At 37.6% G+C, this 17,529-nt stretch overlaps 1 protein-coding gene across 6 annotated transcripts in view; it reads right to left on the bottom strand.

Annotated features, from left to right (window-relative positions):
- Positions 1–17,529, bottom strand: part of Enah (ENAH, actin regulator) — a 110,078-nt gene that overhangs the window by 39,002 nt on the left and 53,547 nt on the right. For all 6 annotated transcript variants that reach the window (XM_026779640.1, XM_026779639.1, XM_026779643.1 and 3 more), the window contains exons 2-3: positions 16,670–16,835; positions 10,637–10,814 (exon numbers count right to left, since the gene is read on the bottom strand). In XM_026779640.1, coding sequence (XP_026635441.1) covers positions 10,637–10,814; positions 16,670–16,835 — 344 coding nt within the window. The remainder of the gene's footprint in view (positions 1–10,636; positions 10,815–16,669; positions 16,836–17,529) is intronic.

Raw genomic sequence — 17,529 nt, 5'->3', positions numbered from 1 at the left:
CTGGAGAGATGGCTCAGAGGTTAAAAGAACCGACTGCTGTTCTGGAGGTCCTGAGTTCAATTCCCAGCAACCACATGATGGCTCACACCCATCTATAATGAGATCTGGTGACCAGAACACTATATACATAATAAATAAATTTAAAAAAATCCATAAACAAGGGGATGGAAAATGGTTCAATGGTTAACGCTATTCTTCCAGAGAAACCAGGTTTAATTCCTAATACCCACATGGTACTTCAAAAAACATCTGTAACTCCAGTTTCAGGGGATTTGACATACTCACAGAAGCATACATGGAGGCAAAGCACCAATGAGCATAAAATATTTTTTAAAACTCCATAAATGTTAATCAATTATTTCTGCTTGAGAAAGCTATATAATAAACCTAGTAAAGCATTCTAAATACCGATATTCCATCTATCATTTTACTCTCCTCACTGACAATTTCTACATTAACTTTAGCCTTCCATTATCCATCCTACAAAAAATATGACGTAAAGTAGCAGAAATGCTTTCTTCATCTATCAACACCCATTATAAAAGCCTAATATCCATAAGCAGGATCTAAGGGTTCTCTAATTTCTCATTGTAATTGCTGGATTATTACTTTATACTGTCTGCTTAGAATAAACTGACTGCCTCACTAGACTTGAAGACGTTCAAAGAAAGTATAAAATCATCCAATGAAAAAAAAAGAAATGAAGAAGGAAGGACATGACTGCTCCTAGGTATGGAGAAGGAGGTTTACTGTAGATAAAGGGGAGAGCATAGCCAGAGGCAAGGACATTTGGGGGAGTCCAGAGTGAACGTGACCCTGAGCAGTGCAATGACAGAGAGTGCAGAGGGGAAAAGGGAGAGCCAGGAGAGCAATGGGTAGATAACCACGTGGCTGGATTGTATAAGGAAGGGCCCAAATCCTGGTCCCAAGAAGTTTAGGGTAGAGGATGAGTCTTGTATGCCAGCCATACTCTGTAACAGGTAGGAACTGAGGGATGCTGGGAGAACCTGGCAGCCAGGTCTGCCTTGACATATTAAACGGTCACCTCCGTTAGCCACTTGTCCCAGGTTTAGGACCTAAAACCACATTTATCTTTCTACTGCTAGCAACTATTATATACTTTGGTATGTAGACAATTGGTACAATTAAAACATCTTTTTACAATTGTTTTCAACTTTTAAACAAGAAGGTATACTACATGTTAGCTGTACTATGTATCTACATCTAAATAATTCAGACATAAGAAAAAGAATAAAAGCCGGGCAGTGGTGGCACACGCCTTTAATCCCAGCACTCGGGAGGCAAAGGCAGGCGGATTTCTGTAAGTTCGCGACCAGCCTGGTCTACAAGAGCTAGTTCCAGGACAGGCTCCAAAACCACAGAGAAACCCTGTCTCGAAAAAAATAAATAAAAACTAGACAAGTTATAATCAAACTAAAGTAGCTTTCCTAAGTACTAATGTTCATTAACACTGAAGTAACTATTTTTAAATTTATTATAATGGTAAGGTTTATTATAATTTACATACATGAAAAGAACTCAAGCAATATAACTGTGGTGGGAGGAAGTAAAGTCAGTCAGGCTGTGGTGATACATGCCTTTAGTCTCAGAACTTGGGAGGCAGGCAGATCTCTGAATTAGAGGCCAGCATGGTCTACAGAGTGAGTCCCAGCCAAGACAGCCAGGGCTGCAGAGAAACCATCTCAAAAACAAATGGCAGTGTCAGGGGAGATGTGAGCCAGCTACCAGAAGAATAAGATGCACTAGGGGACAAGTAAAGCCACGTGCCATGTGGCAAAATGTAGATTAAGAGAAATAGGTTAATTTAAGTTGTAAGAGCTAGTTAGTAATATGCCTGAGCTATAGGCTGAACTTGTGTAATTAATATAAGGTTTTGAGTGATTATTTTGGGGGGGGGGGTCCTTTCGGGACAAAAAAAAAGCTTTGCCCTGGTTTACATTTCTCAAGGTCTGTGTGTCTCAGGACTCGTATACTCTTAAAAACTGCTGAAGATCATGGAAATCTTGTTTACTAGGTTCTATTCACTATTGTTTTTTGAGACAGGGTTTCTGTTTGTAGCCCCGGCTGTCATGGAACTCAGAGACCCACCTGCCTCAGCCTCCCAAGAATTGAGATTAAAAGTGTATGTCACCACCACCCAGTTCCACTAAGATTTTTAATATTAAATTGCTTCAAGTTTATTTATTTAGAATATGAAAGCCATTACATTTAGAATAGTAACATAATGAAATAAAAAATGTATATTGTGATTTGAACAACATAGAGTTACGTTTTTATAAGCTCTGTTGTGGTCTGTCTCCCATGATGGATTTGTTGGAGGATTCACATCAGTGAGGTACAGCCTTGAGGGAAGCTACTGGGAGTGCTGCCCTCAGAAGGGAGTTGGATCAGTCACACAAAGAATTTTCCTTTTCTTCCCTCCCTCCCTTCCTTCCTTCCTTTTCTGTGTGTATTTAACAGATAAGGTTTCTCTGTGTACCCCTGGCTATCCTGGAACTTACTTTGTAGACCAGGTTAGCCTTGAACTCAGAGATCCACCTACTTCTGCCTCCTGAGTGCTGGGATTAAAGGCATGCACCACCACGCTTGGCCACAGTACGGTTCTTCTAAGAAATCTGTCCCTGCTGCCCCTTCTCGTCTGGCAAAAGTATTTCCCAATGACATGTGTATGACCACCACCATGATGTCACCCTTTACGAGGCCTTCAGTAGAGCCCTGCAAGAAGTCTGTGCTATATACCCCCAAAATGCACTGTCAGCTAATAAACTTTTCTTACAATGCAGATGCTCTTTGGTATTTTATTATAGAAAAATGGGCTAAAACAAAGTCTTCTAATATTGGGCTTCACAGAAGACAACTAAACTATTCTCTTTATATTCAATACACCACAGTATGTTGTTTTCATTGATGTATAATAAAGGGAGTTTCTTTTTAGTGGAGCACTTTGTTAGAGATCTAGACAGGAACTCCTCAAGTGTCCGTAAGTCACATTTACTGAATCCCTAAGTGAGGGTTTTAAACTCAAAGAGTCCGGATTCTACTTCTGGTTAAGCAAAGAAAACCATAGTAAGAAGCCAACACAGAGCAATCTAGGCAGCAATCATGGTGATGACAGTCTGCACACTGTAAAATGGGTTAACTTTTATTACTTATCCACTCAACTTCTCTTTTAATGACTAAGAAGAACCAGATATGAAATTATTTCAAATATAAGTCAACACAAATGCTAAAAGATAAAGCTGAGCTAAACAAATGGGAACACTGACATCTAACTAGTCCTTGAGAACCAGAAACCTTTATCCCAATTCTAGTCCACAACTTCAATTACTTCTTGTGGGAAAATGATGAGAAGACCAAGAAAAGAGGCTACAGGGGAGAAAGGAAAACACAGAAAACAGCCTGTTAGACCTAATGCATCCAATGTAGGTGAAGACACCTAATTATTCTCTTTTGGGGAAACTGAGAGAAATTAGTCACTCAAATCATCTTCTGATTGAAAAAGTCTAATCACACTGAGATGAAAATCTAGGATTTGAGGTATAATATAAAAGAGGTGGGGCACAGAAAGTAAAAGTGACTCATTAGTTCCTGTTCTTTTTCAAAAGCTAGACATTATCTCTCAAAAAAGATTCATGTTTTTCTTTTACGTGTATGGGTAAATGCGGCATGCTTTGTCTGTGAACCATGTCATGTAGTGCCTGTGGAGACCAGAAGAGGGCATCAGAGCACCCGAAACTGGAATTAACAGATGGTTGTGAGCTGCCATGTGGAGGCTGGGTACCAAATCCTAGTCCTCTGCAAGTGCTCTTAATTGCTGAGCTATCGCTCATTATTTTAACAAATGTCTTTAACTCAGTATTTTGTTACTGAATAATAAGTGTGTGACTCTGTCCAAATTCGTTGTATGTATAATTAGTTTTTGTTCTTTCACAGGTCACTGCAAATCAGTCATATTCAGTCCAGAATTATGCATCTCCAATAAAAACGAACATTCACATGTATTATGAAAAATGCTAAACTAATTCTAACATTGGTTCTCTAATTTTATTACTTTTTTCTATCTTCATGTGTACACATGTTTGGGGTATATATGTCCAGGCCCAAGGTTAGTGTCAGAATGTTATTTGTCCCTAGGTCTGACTTTCTCTCTTGCATTATTACAGTCATGTCTTGTTTTAGGAGTTGAACACTGGGAACTTGGCTCTTTGTAAATTCCTCTTTGCATATATAGACAAACTCAAGCAATGGGTGATTTAACTTTTCTATAGATAATAATAGTTCTCACAGGGGAGAGGTAAAAGTAAAGAAGCTGGAGTAAATCTGACAAAGCGCACTTTTTATTCTCAAAGTAAGTTATTCCACATGAAATTTTCTTAAATTAGCCCCCCAAATTAACATTTTATACTTTTCTTGCCAATGGTTCCTGTGTCATCTAATTTCCATGCCCACTGATTAAACCATTCTCATGATCTGTAAATGAGGAAACCTCTCTAGAGTGTGTGACCTGCCCAGCCCTCTCTGCAGATGGGACAAAACTAGAACGTAAATTCCAAATTCAAGTTTTTCTACTAAGTCACATTAAATGTCTTAGAACTTTACTAAGAAACACAAGACAAAAAGTAAGAAAAAAATTTGATTTTTTTCTCACACTAAACTGGTTTTTTTTCCAGATGTCTTTTTAAAAGAAAATACGTTAGAGGTTTTGAATTGAAAGGCAGGAAAATCACAGTAAAAAGAAGGAAATCAGCCACTAGAAAATCTAGCCGTCTCCTTGGTTGCACATGTGCCTACCTGGAAACTGGGAAGGACACTAGACACACTAACCTGACACTACTGTAAAAATGGCAGATGCATAAACGAGCAGACATGAACTTGCAACTGCTCCAGGATTTGAGATGCCATCCCAGAAGCAAATGTTACCTCCCCAGAAAGATTACTACAGGAAGCCTAAGAATGGAGAGCAAAAGCACCATCCAAGATTAGCATGGAATCCCATGGCCCAAATGTACATGATTTCATTAGAGCTGTGTTAATAAAGTTTCCTAAATAGAGTATGCCCAGAACTAACTTTGTTATCCACTTAATAATCATCTTCCTAAAGTCTCTTCCCGTTTTTTCTACCTCTGGGTCATGGCACCAACTTCACCAGGGCTCCAAACTGACATGCCTGGATATCATATGGAGACATCATTTACTCCTTCCTACATCACAGCATGAAGAGGTTGAATTTTAAAATAAAAGTTAGGAACAAATGCCACTGTCTGGCTTTAGGTCCTAGGGCCAGGCTAGTGACCTTCAGCCCAAATCCTATTTTTAAATAGTAATATCACTAAATTCACCATTAAAGCTTATCGCAGATTAAGATCAGAAACAAAGTAAGTAAGCAGTCAAGTCCAGTTCAGAAATGCTGTAATGACTAGACGAAGAAGGACATAAGCAGAAGCTACAATGGCAGCATGGTGGAAAGAGTGTGCACTCAATAGAAGCTGGTGGCCTCCACTTCACTGTGTTCCTTTCCCTCTCTACTGTGTGAAGATCAGGCCAAGTCTTTCTCCACCACTTTTGTACTACAGCACCAGCCTGACTATCTGCCTTAAGGCAAACAATAAAATGATCCTCAAGACACCACAGCCCCCTTCCAATCTTTCTAACCTTATCTGTTAGGAGTTTCCTATGCCCCAGACCACTTCTGTTCTCATGCTCCAACCACATGGTCTGCTGTTTCTCAGTTGTCACACACCTCCCATGACAAGCCCATGCAGAACACTCTCTCACTGAGGAAGCCCAAACACCTTCTGTTTGTAAAGGTTGCTCTGACCCTAGACTTTTCTTTGGCAATCCAAAGACTTTACTTCAAACTTTCCCAATGTTCTGGCTTTTCTAGCTAGCTCTAGGCCAGGTATGAAATCCAAGAAGGAAAGGGATGGGCTTTACCATATTGATGTTATTCTCGGTGGCCCCCAGCACAGTACAGTTTTGACATTATAAACTTAGTATTGCTCTTATTCATATCAGCAATTTAGAAGATTAGAAAGCAAAACTATCCCTAGGAACACTGACGGAGCATGACTTTAATCTTAGCACTTGGAAGAAAGAGGCAGGAGGATCTCCATGAGTTCAGGGCCAGTGTGGTTTGCATAGGGAGTTCCAGGACAGTCAGGGTCACACAGAACACTGCTTCAAAGAAGAAAAACAAAAAAACCAAGAATTTCTGAAAATATTCTGAGATTTTAAAAGTCCAATCAATTCCAAGTATATCATAAAAATATTACATAATGCTGAGAATAATGCCAATGCTTATATAGGAATTAATATTAGGCCAGGTTTATGTTTAAAAAATTATTATAATCTCAAAATTTATTATAAATCTGATAAAAACTTCAACCACAAGAAGGCTATCTCTGGCTATGTTCTCATTCATAACAATTAAAAAACCAACCATCTTTTCGTTAGTGGTAAAGTATTTTGAGGTTTTTCTTTTGGTAAGCTATGATTAATCATGGTTGAACAAAAAGAATAATCTAACTGGCATAACATCTTATTTTGAAAAAAAAATAGATTTAAAGACACATTTCCTATTTCCAAGTGATTTAAACCATTTACAAAAATGCAACAAGGCTATGCGAATTTACCTCGGCCAACCATCAATAGAACTGACATTACAGCTTATATAATCCATTGCTATTATCTACAGAAGTCTATTAATATACTTGATAAGCTAATACAGAAACAAAACTGTTTTTCTGTATATTTATTTAAACTGAGGCAATTTCTATAGGTGAAAAGAAAAGTTACAGTGTGGCATTTGGTATAAAAGCAAGAGCACTAATTCAGTTCTTTGGGGAAAAAAAATCTAAGAACATGTGATTCCTGTTTTTTTTCTAATTCCAAATATAACTCACTGTATTTAGCACCTCCTGTACTTTCCTGTATATTAGATAATTGCATACCATGTTAAAAACAAAATAAAGGAAAACATTCTTGCCACCCTTCTCATAAAATACTGAAATTATTAAACATATACACGAGGGTAGCTCATGAAGATTAAAATGACTAGTCCGAAGCACACAGCATTTCTTTTCTTAATTAAGAAAATATGAGGATTTAGAGGGCTTTGAAGGATGACAACAAAAGAAGAGAGAAGTGTAGAATCATTGGCTTGGACAAAAACTGACAGTATTGTGGCCAGGTACGTGGTTGTGGCGCACGCCTTTAATCTCAGCTTTCCAGAGGCAGAGCCAATCAGATCTCTATGAGTTTGAGGCTAGCCTTGTCCACAGAGGCCTTCCAGGACAGTCAAGGAGAGGGAGGTGGATTGGGGAGGGAGGGAGGGAGGCAGGGAAGAAAAGCAAGTGCAAGAGAGAGCACGCTACTAAAAAATGCTCTGGAATTACCTCAGTAGCTGTGAGCCCTAACCCCACATTAATTAGAGAAGCTCTCTCACTCCTCCGACATTTGGTCCATTTGTACTGAGCCTCAGAAAAAAAAAATTGTTGGTCTACAGAGCTAGTTCCAGAACAACAAGGGCTATTACAAAGAGAGACCCTCTCTCAAAAAACTAAACAACAAAAAAATTGTTTAAACAAAGACATCCATGCCCTTAAAGTCTGAGAATCCCTAAGAAGGGTTAAGTAGCAACAGAAATGTTTGATTCTCACGGTAACACCTATACAAATATAAGCAGTAACAGTAAATATGGAATATGGCCTTACAAAGTGGTAAAACAGGCTGAGGATGTAGCTCAGTGGTAGAGTGCTTGCCTAGCATATACAAGACCTTGGGTTCAGTTCAATTCCCAGCACAATGGAAGGAAGGAAGGGAGGGAAATGGCAACACACTATAAAGAATAAGAGAGAAATGGCAATTAGTGTGATCAAAATAATTATATATGAAAATAGCAAAGACAAAAAAAAAATAAGAAACAGGTAGACTGGTGTGTAAAATTGCTCTGCCTTCAAGGGTAAGTTTGTTCTCTTGTATCCGGTCAAATGCACTGGGCTACTGTTTACATAGGAGTCTGAAGTCAAGCTTTTTCAACAGCTTGGGTTAACAGAAAGACAGCAGATGATTTCAACAGATGATTTTTTTGGCTGTGAACCCAAAGCAAAGAGCTTTGGTAAGGTTGCTAACAGTATTGTTTGGTATGTTTGCTTTAGGTGGATGGGAGGGGCCAGCACACCACCAGGTAGAGGACATTTCTATTTTATTGTGAGAATCTGCACAAGAAATCACATCCCTTCCCGAGGAAGGACACTCTACATCCCTTGAGACAGGGGCTATCTATAGCCCTGGCTGTCCTTGAACTCCCAGAGATCCACCTTCCTTTGTCCTGTGATTAAAGGCGTGTGTGGCCTGGTGACACACCAGATTCTTAAATTTCTTCCCCTTGCTTCCACTTCAAGGACAATTAGTGCCATCAAAATTCAGAAATTGTGATGTATATATTTATTTATTTATTTGGTTTTTCAAGATAGGGCTTCTCTATATGGCTTTGGCTGTCCTTGAACTCAGAGACCACTGCCTGGCTCAGGAATTGGTATTTATGGTAAAATAATTTCCCAAATAAATAAATGATGCTATCTACAAATTAACCATGTTAATGTTTTGTTTTCTCTGAGAATGAACAAGACAAAATACAACCTAAAGCTTCAGTGCCAATAACTTGGTCCATGACAGACATAACTAACTTCAACCAGTTTATACTACCACAATTGAAATTGTGAAAAAGAGAACGTATTATCAAACTTGTCTGTAACAATAATCCTATATACTGTATAAACCAGAAATGCTTCTACAGCAAATAAAACCATTGAATTTCCTATTTGCAAAACTTTACAAAACAGTATTTCTTAATGTTTATTGTTTTGTAAGAGAATGTAATTTGAGTCTCTCCACATTAAGCTCAATTTCAAATACTAAGGATCAGAACAAAACCAGTACTTGTCATTTGCATTTTTAAAACAAACTGTAATATTACTCACTGAAAAACAGTATTTTCCATTTGGTTAAAACAATAACCAACATCAACAATAATTTGAAAATGATAAGTGACATTTAGTTCTTAACTGGACCCCCTTTTGAAGGCTGAGATATGAAAATGGTAGTTGGTTCAAAACACAGGAAGACAGAAGCTGCTATGCACACACACTTCAAATTATGTAACTGACCTATTTAAGATATATGAATCACAATTCTAGTTTCTTTCCCAATCACTACAGGATAAATCTCTTCCTATAATATATGCTAATAATGCAAGGTGCTGACAAACACAGCATAGGGACTCGGAGACTGAGCTCTATGAGACCAGACTTCACTATCTTGTTCTTGGACTAAGAGATAAATCGGAATAAGTTCCAATGGCTTATTTCCTCAAAAAATTCCAATATAAGAACAAAATATGTTCCTTACAGATACTGATTTCCTCCAAAGAAAACTTTATATATAACAGATACAGGTAGAATTGCATAAAACCTTCTGCAAGATCTCAAAATGCCTATTCCTCTAACACTCATTTCTAAAACAAAGGAGTCAGATGTTTTAATCCTTTTCATGCTTCAGTTATTTTCAGAATAAGATATAACATTTGTAATGGATTTTAGAAATTCTGTATCAACAAAATATCAATATTTCATCTGATTATAATACTCATTAAACTACACAAATTCTAACCACGACATTTATATCATTAAAATCACTACCAAACATACAACACAGGAAGGAGTAATTATATGTATTTTTTCATATTTAACATTTACTGATTACAAAATTTATTGCATTAAACCAAAAGTTTATCTCTGACAGAAGGTTTTAACTACTTGGGATTTTAAAAGTGAATTATTTCTATTCTTCTTTCTAAGCAACATGTAGTTTAAGAATCCAATTATAGCTTGGGTAAGTAGAGGGCATGCTTCTAATCTTCAAACAACCTTTAGAACAGTGGTTCTCAACTTTTAGTCATGACCCCTTTGAGATTCTTTCACAAGGATCATTGAAGATCATTAGAAAACACAGGTATTTATATTATGATTCATAAGAGTACCAAAATTACAGTTATGAAGTAGCAACAAAAGTAATTTTATGTTTGGGAGGTCACTGTATGCCACATGAGAAACTGTATTAAAAGGTCACAGCATTAGGAAAGTTGAGAACCACTGTTTTATAGTCAAGCTCTTATCCATTAGCCCTTATTCTAATTTTAAGTCCTTAGGATCAGCAGTGGCTTAAAAAGTGTATTTTAGAAACCTACTGTTCTTTTTCCACAAACAGCAAATAACATCAGGCATACTGGTATGACTAAAATTCCAGATATCTGGTAATCAGAAGGCAAGAGGGTTGCCTAAAATGAAGAATTGGAGGCTAGTTTGAGCAATATAAAAACCGTGTATCTCTCTCTGGTGGCTCTCATGTCCTAGGTGTAAGAAATAACTAGACTAAACTAACAGGATTATGCTTCTAGACTATACTTTCAACATAAAGAAGAGTTCACATTTCTGTAGAAAATAACTTAGGAATTACCTTAAATAGATATATGACTTAAAAGTTGACAAGAAAGGTTTGCTTTTACATATACATAGCATTTCAGTTGGAGAATACAGGGAAAGCACAGACACTTTACCTGCTTCCTGTGAATTTAACACTTCTAAGGCATGCATCATGGCACTTGCGAAGACATTGGCATCCTCTTTGCTGCCAAAGTTGAGACCATACACCTGTCTAGCATCCCGCCATTGGTGGAAAGTCTGTGTAGCTTGATTGTACTTCAGCCCTTTAGGAATGGCACAATTTATCACGACCTAAAAGACAATAATTCATTACAAAGTCAGGCTAGCTAGTCACTGGGAAAATAATATGAGTCAATACAAACCCTGACTGTGGGTTATTTATAAAACTTGTTCCTAGCAGAGTTTGTCAAAAGTATTTGGAACAGTTACTTAGGGTAACAGCATTTCTACAGAAATGAGTCTGATGGAATTTAAGCTATTATAGGATTACAAAAGCCCTGCTTTAAAATCAACAAAAGGAAAGCAATGCACCTCATTACATATACTTTAACTTGTTTGCTGGAAAACTACAAACACAAAACTGGAACATTAACTGTAAAGGGCCCTCTTGCCTCCTCCCATCCGGAGAGAGTATCTCTAAAACTACAAACTAGTTTTATAAGATTTGAGAAAAACAGTTATAGAATCCATGTTTAGAGATGTACCTGTTCTCTTTCTTCAAATTCACATTTGAAAGTCATCAACTTGTACATGTAATTGTGGTTTATTAATTTTCATTGTTTTATACAACATTCCTTTGTAAATAAACTGCCAATCTGCCCATTCTTGCACTAACATTTTTATAATCTAGAACTTGTGGCTACTACAAATAATGACATGAACACTCTACTGAACATCTGGTGAACACAGCACACATTCTTACTGAACATGCACCCATGAGGGTATTAGTATAGGTCAACTTTAGTAGAAAACGTCACACAGCTTTCTAAACTGGTCCTGTCACTTACACTTTCTGAGCAGTGTGTGAAAGTCTGTATGACTCCAGACACTGTGCAGCATTACCACTGATAATGTTGGTCTTTATAGCGATCTGGTTACTCTGAACGTGCGTCCTTGTGTTGTTGGTGTATATTACATTACTCTGATCACTAATGAGGTTTTGTACATTTTCAACTTCTGAAAAAAAAATTAATTTATTATATTGTGTGTGCATTACGGGATTCAGAAGAAGGCCTGCATGTCATAGAGCATTTGTAGAGGCCAGATGACAACTTTGTGGCATTTCTCTTTCCATCTTTATGTAGGTTCTACGGATAAAACTTAGGCTGCCAGGACGCACAGCAGGTGACTTTACCCACTAAGTTATACATAGGCTCCCTTTATGTCTTTTATTTGCTTCAAAGCAATTCTTTTGTGAATTCCTGCTTACATGCATTAATAAACCTCTGTTCCACCTCTCTCCTAAGTGAGCCATCTTGTTCTTTGCAAATTATCCCAAAAGAAAGATGTTTGTGTGACAAATATCTTGTATCACCCATAACTTGTCTATCCACTCTTAGTGATATTCACTTTCTTCTATTTCAAATTAGCAATCCTTTTTTCTTTTAATGTTTTTGTGTTCTGTTTAAGAAATATTTCCCAATCTCAGTAATAAAAAAAGTACCTTCGTTTGTTTTATAGAAGCTTTACTACTGCTGTAATTAACATCTACATCTCTGGGACAAGTGGAATTGATTGACTCAAGTCTATGGTGTAAGACAGGATCCAATTGACTTCTGTTAACCGAGATGCAGGTTTACCCTTTGTCCCACTGGCAAATATATCTAAAATTTACCCAACTCTAGTGTCCTAACTACTGAAGTTTTCTACTAGGTCTCAGCCACTAGCTTTGTTCTCCTACTCTGTTCCTCATTACTGCTTTAGCTATTTTTGGTTCTTTGTATAAAGCTACTATTTACACTCTAATTGTCAATTTCCAAATTTAAGACTGTATAGAAACGCTGGGCAGGGGTGGCACACGCCATAAATCCTAGCACTCAGGAGAAAGAGGAAAATGGATCTCTGAATTTGAGGCCAGTCTGATTTCAGAATGAGTTCCAGGATAGCCAGGGCCACACAGAGAAAACCTGTCTCAAAAAACAAGCAAAACAAAACAAACAAAACACCCAAAAAATATTGTACTGAAGCTAACAATTTGATCACTGACATCATAGAGCTATCTCATGAGTATATTCCTTATTTAGGTTGGCATTAACACTCAATGGTTCTCTGTATTGGTATCTTGAGCACCTACCATAAACCTGTCAGGTATTTGATAAAATATTGTTATTTTGTTTTAAAACATTCTCCATAGGCTCATGGTTGAACACTTGGTCCCTAGCTGGTAGCACTGTTTGGCAAAGTTGTGGAACTTTTCGGAGGCTGAGCATGTCTAGAGAAAGTGGGTCACTGGAGGCAAGCCTTGAAGATCTACAGCCTGTAGCTCCTAGCTGGCGACTAAACGTGAGCAGTCAGATTGCTGTTCCCTCTGACTTAAGCTGCTTTAGTCAGCATATTTTATCACAGCATCAGAAAAGTCACTAAGACACTACTGCAAACATTAACTAAATTCATTTTCTAACTCAGATGACAGCATACCTAGAGCACTTATTAAACTTACTTCTTGATTATGACCTATTACTAATCTAAGATTCATTAATTCTTTTTTTTTAATTAATTTATTTATTTATTAGGTACACATATTCTGTCTGTGTGTATGCCTGCAGGCCAGAAGAGGGCACCAGACCCCATTACAGATGGTTGTGAGCCACCATGTGGTTGCTGGGAATTGAACTCAGGACCTTTGGAAGAGCAGGCAGTGCTCTTAACCTCTGAGCCATCTCTCCAGCCCAGATTCATTAATTCTAACATATCCTGCTAATCCTAATGATTTATATCCACATTTCTTGCCTCAAAATAAATAATCATGTTACCTATAACTAACTTTTTCATATCTTCTTTTTTAATCCTTGTACATTTTATTTTCTTTTTCTTGCCTAATCTACTAATTAGATATGCAACAATGTTAAAAAGATGCGGTCAATACCAAGTATCTTTTGTCTGATGCTATCTTCTGAAGAGTGTGACTATTAATCTTATAAGAAAAACAAACAGTGAAACGCTTTAGTCATGATAAATAAAAGCAAGGCCATAAAAGAAACAAGTCTGCTGAGAAGATAGGGAAATGAGTCATAAGTTGACTTCATAGACAAGGTTAATACTATAGCAGGTCATAAAAGTGTAAGTATTTGCTGGGCAGTGGTGGCGCACGCCTTTAATCCCAGCACTCAGGAAGCAGAAGGTAGGTGGATCTTGTAGACCAGGCCAGCTACAACTACAAGAGCTAGTTCCAGGACTAGAACTAGAACTGTTACACACAGAAACCATGACTCGAAAAACAACAACAACAAAGTTAAGTATTCATGTACTGCTGCTCACTTTGTTATGGTCAGGCTAAAAGTGAATAGGATCACGTTAGATAGAACGTACCACCAATGTGGACTCAGGCTGCATGAGATTACCTGTAGCACACAGTTTAGTCATACAATATGCTTTCATGGTCAGTCACTCACTAAGTAGTTACCATCAAGTGATAATATTTCTTCTTCCTTTTTTTTTTTTTTTAACATGGTATCTCTATTATGAAGCCCTCACTATCCTATAATTTGCTATGTAGACCAGGCTGGTCTTGAACTCATAAAGATCCATAGGGATTATGCATGCACCACCACAACAGACTATACATTTCTTATTTTTAAAGACCAGTTACAATGTTGTCCCATCCTCAAAGGTTAAATGATTGAAATAATTGATTCCTATTTGTTTGTTCTGAAGATATGATCTCACTATATAGCCCTTGCTGGCCTCGAACTCAGAGATCTGACTGCTTTTATCTCCCAAATGCTAGTAGTAAAAGAATCCTCCATGGTTTTGCTTCCACATGTGATTCAGACATATACACAGGCAAAACAAAACAAAAACGAAAAAAAAAAAAAGGTTTTTGTTTTGTTTTGAAGAGAGAGTTTCCCTGTGTAGCTCTGTCCTAGAACTTACTCTGCAGACCAGGCTGACCTCAAACTCAGAGTTCCATCTGTCTTTGCCTACCAAGTGCTGGGATTAAAGATATGAGCCATTATTGCTCGGCTAGTTTTTAACCCTTTAGTTTTCATTTTGCTCTCTATAATATCATTATGGGCAGTACTGGCAAGGCACTAACCCACTGGTTTTCAACCTGTGGGCCATGACCCCATTGGGGGTTGAATGACCCTTTCACAGGGATCATACACATATCAGATATTTACATATGATTCCAAACAGTGGCAATGTTACAATTGGGAAGTAGCAATAAAAATAATTCTATGGGTGGGGGTCACTACAATGTCGTAGTATTAGGAAGGTTGAGAACCACCAGTCTAACTAAGGGACCACTCTGCTGGAGGAGAGATGAAGAGAGAGAGCAGATGGCGCAGTTGAACAATAGACAGGCTGCGATGAGTGGAGTTTTGGGTGAAGAATCTGAGGAGACTAGAGGCTGTGTAACACAACAAAGAAAATGGAGAACAAAAGAAAATGAGAGGGAGGAGGAAGGGACAGGTGAGAAAGACATGAGGTGAACTAATTTCTGTAAAGTAACCCAGAACGATGAAACGTTCTCATCAGAGAAACTCTGCATTTCCTAGGAGCTCCAGTGCAACTGATGTGAGTCAATCACCTATGTAAAGAAGACAAACTGCAGCTTCTGTTTCCCAGGGAAACTCCAAAATCTCCTCAGACAAAAAGAGGCCTTTCTCTCTGCTCCTTTTGAGATGCAGCCTCCCTGAGTCCCAGTTGTGTACAGAAGTCCAAGTTTCAACGCACATTCGCTACATGCATGACAAATAAAAATCCTGACAAATCAACTTCCAACTGAGGGTTACTGCAGCATGGGTTTACATTCCATCTTACTAGAAAACCATGGCTCTAACTTTCTTTTAACAAGAACTCATGGGGTACCAGATAGAACTTAGGTGTGTTTTTTCCACACTTTGTGGCAGGATGGTTTTAAACGTGAGTTAGATTACATCTTCGGAAAACACTTATGGGTCTTCTGTCTATGTGTTACTTTCATTGGTTAATAAAGAAACTGCCTTGGCCCTTTGATAGGCAGCTTAGATAGGTGGAGTAGACAGAACAGAATGCTGGGAAGAAGGGAAGTGAGTCAGACGCCATGATTCTTCAGCCCAAGACAGATCTAGGCTAGAATTTTTTCCCGGTAAGCCACCACCTCGTGGTGCTACACAGATTATTAGAAATGGGCTAATCAAGATATGAGAATTAGCCAATATGAGGCTAGAACTAATGGGCCAGGCAATGTTTTTAAATTGTTTTTAAATTCTTTTAAGAATACAATTTGTGTGTTGTTATTTTGGGGTATAAGCTAGCCAGGCGGCCGGGAGCCGGGCAGCAGGAACACAGCCCTCAGCTCCATCTACAGTTAGTATACAAAGAACACCAGGAAGCCTGATTTAAACTTTCCCTCTGTCTCCATCTGTCAAAGAGGGACCAAGATAACAAGTAATCAAACAACCTAATTACTTGCTTGAAAATTTGGAATAGGGAATTACCAAAAGCTCAGCTGTCATCTTAGATATGAACTGGAAAGAAAACCCTAATTATTCTGGCACTACTAATGCTTACTACCTTTAAAAAAAAAATCACTTATGAATTTAACAATACATTCTGAAACCATTTAAACATTCAAATTCTTTCTCTAGCCTCAAAAAATAATAAGTAAATAAGTTCCATAAGCATACAATATGTTTTCTACATTGTACTTCATCTTTGTCTATCCTGAATTTAGACTTTTATAAAAACTAGTCATTTGGATGGCCAAAGAAAACAATCTAATGAAGAAAAAAAAATCAAGCAAACAAAAACACCTCTAGTGCTCAGTGAGGCTTGATGGACATTAGTTCAATCTTCAGATCCTACAAAGCGGCAAGAGAAAACAGACTCCCAGGAGCTGCTCTCTGACATCCACATGTATGCTACCATATGTACAAGTCTGTACTTATAAGTATGTATGCACGTACAAATACAAATTGTAAAGGATTTTAGCAGACCCTTACCTGATGATCTTGAATCTTTCTGCCCACCACTCTGAATGTGTTGTTGCCTGTATGGTGATATATATGTACTCTGCTGAACCCAGTTGAGCCACCAGCTGGCACCCACTTCTTATTGGCATCATCATAAACCATCACAGCAGCTCTTGCCTGACAGATACTCTGTTCACTGTAAAAAAAAATAAAATAAAATTCAAATGAGATATTTAAAATATGAGAGGTATGCCACAAAGTCATGAGTCAAGATTAGTCAACTTGGCAGTCAGTTATGAACAGTGGATCTTACCCCTATGGGTGAAGTCTAATGGGAAAGGCAAAAACAAAGTATAGTAAGGGTGGAGTCTGGGATCCATAGAAATACAAAGAATACCAGAAGTATTTTATTCTAAATATATCTTTTTCTTTTTCTTTTTTTTTTTTTGGTTTTTCGAAACAGGGTTTCTCTGTGGTTTTGGAGCCTGTCCTGGAACTAGCTCTTGTAGACCAGGCTTCTAAATATATCTTACTATCAAGATGAATAAATCTATTAATACAACTATAAATTAACCATTATTTGTTTAACTATACGATGGTGACCGTCTAAGACTTATTTTCTCCTTGCGGACAAAATTAGATTTATCATTAAGATCACTTCAAAGTCTCTAACAAATACAGTCAAAGGAGTATCTGCTCTTCCAAACACAGAGATAAAACTAATAATCAATGACTAACAACACCACTGACTCCTTTCACACCCTTTAGTCAAGTTAATATCCTACACTTGGAATATTTTTTTCCTTCAAGTGTATAATAGGGGCTGGAGAAAGAGCTCAGGGATTGAGATCTTATTGTTCATGCAGAGAACCCATTTTTTCTTTTTTTTT

The sequence above is a fragment of the Microtus ochrogaster genome, chromosome 6 (assembly GCF_000317375.1).
Source record: "Microtus ochrogaster isolate Prairie Vole_2 chromosome 6, MicOch1.0, whole genome shotgun sequence".
NCBI lineage: Eukaryota > Metazoa > Chordata > Mammalia > Rodentia > Cricetidae > Microtus > Microtus ochrogaster.
The sequence above is the reverse complement of the archived record's forward strand: the minus strand, read 5'-3'. Positions and strand labels throughout refer to the sequence as shown.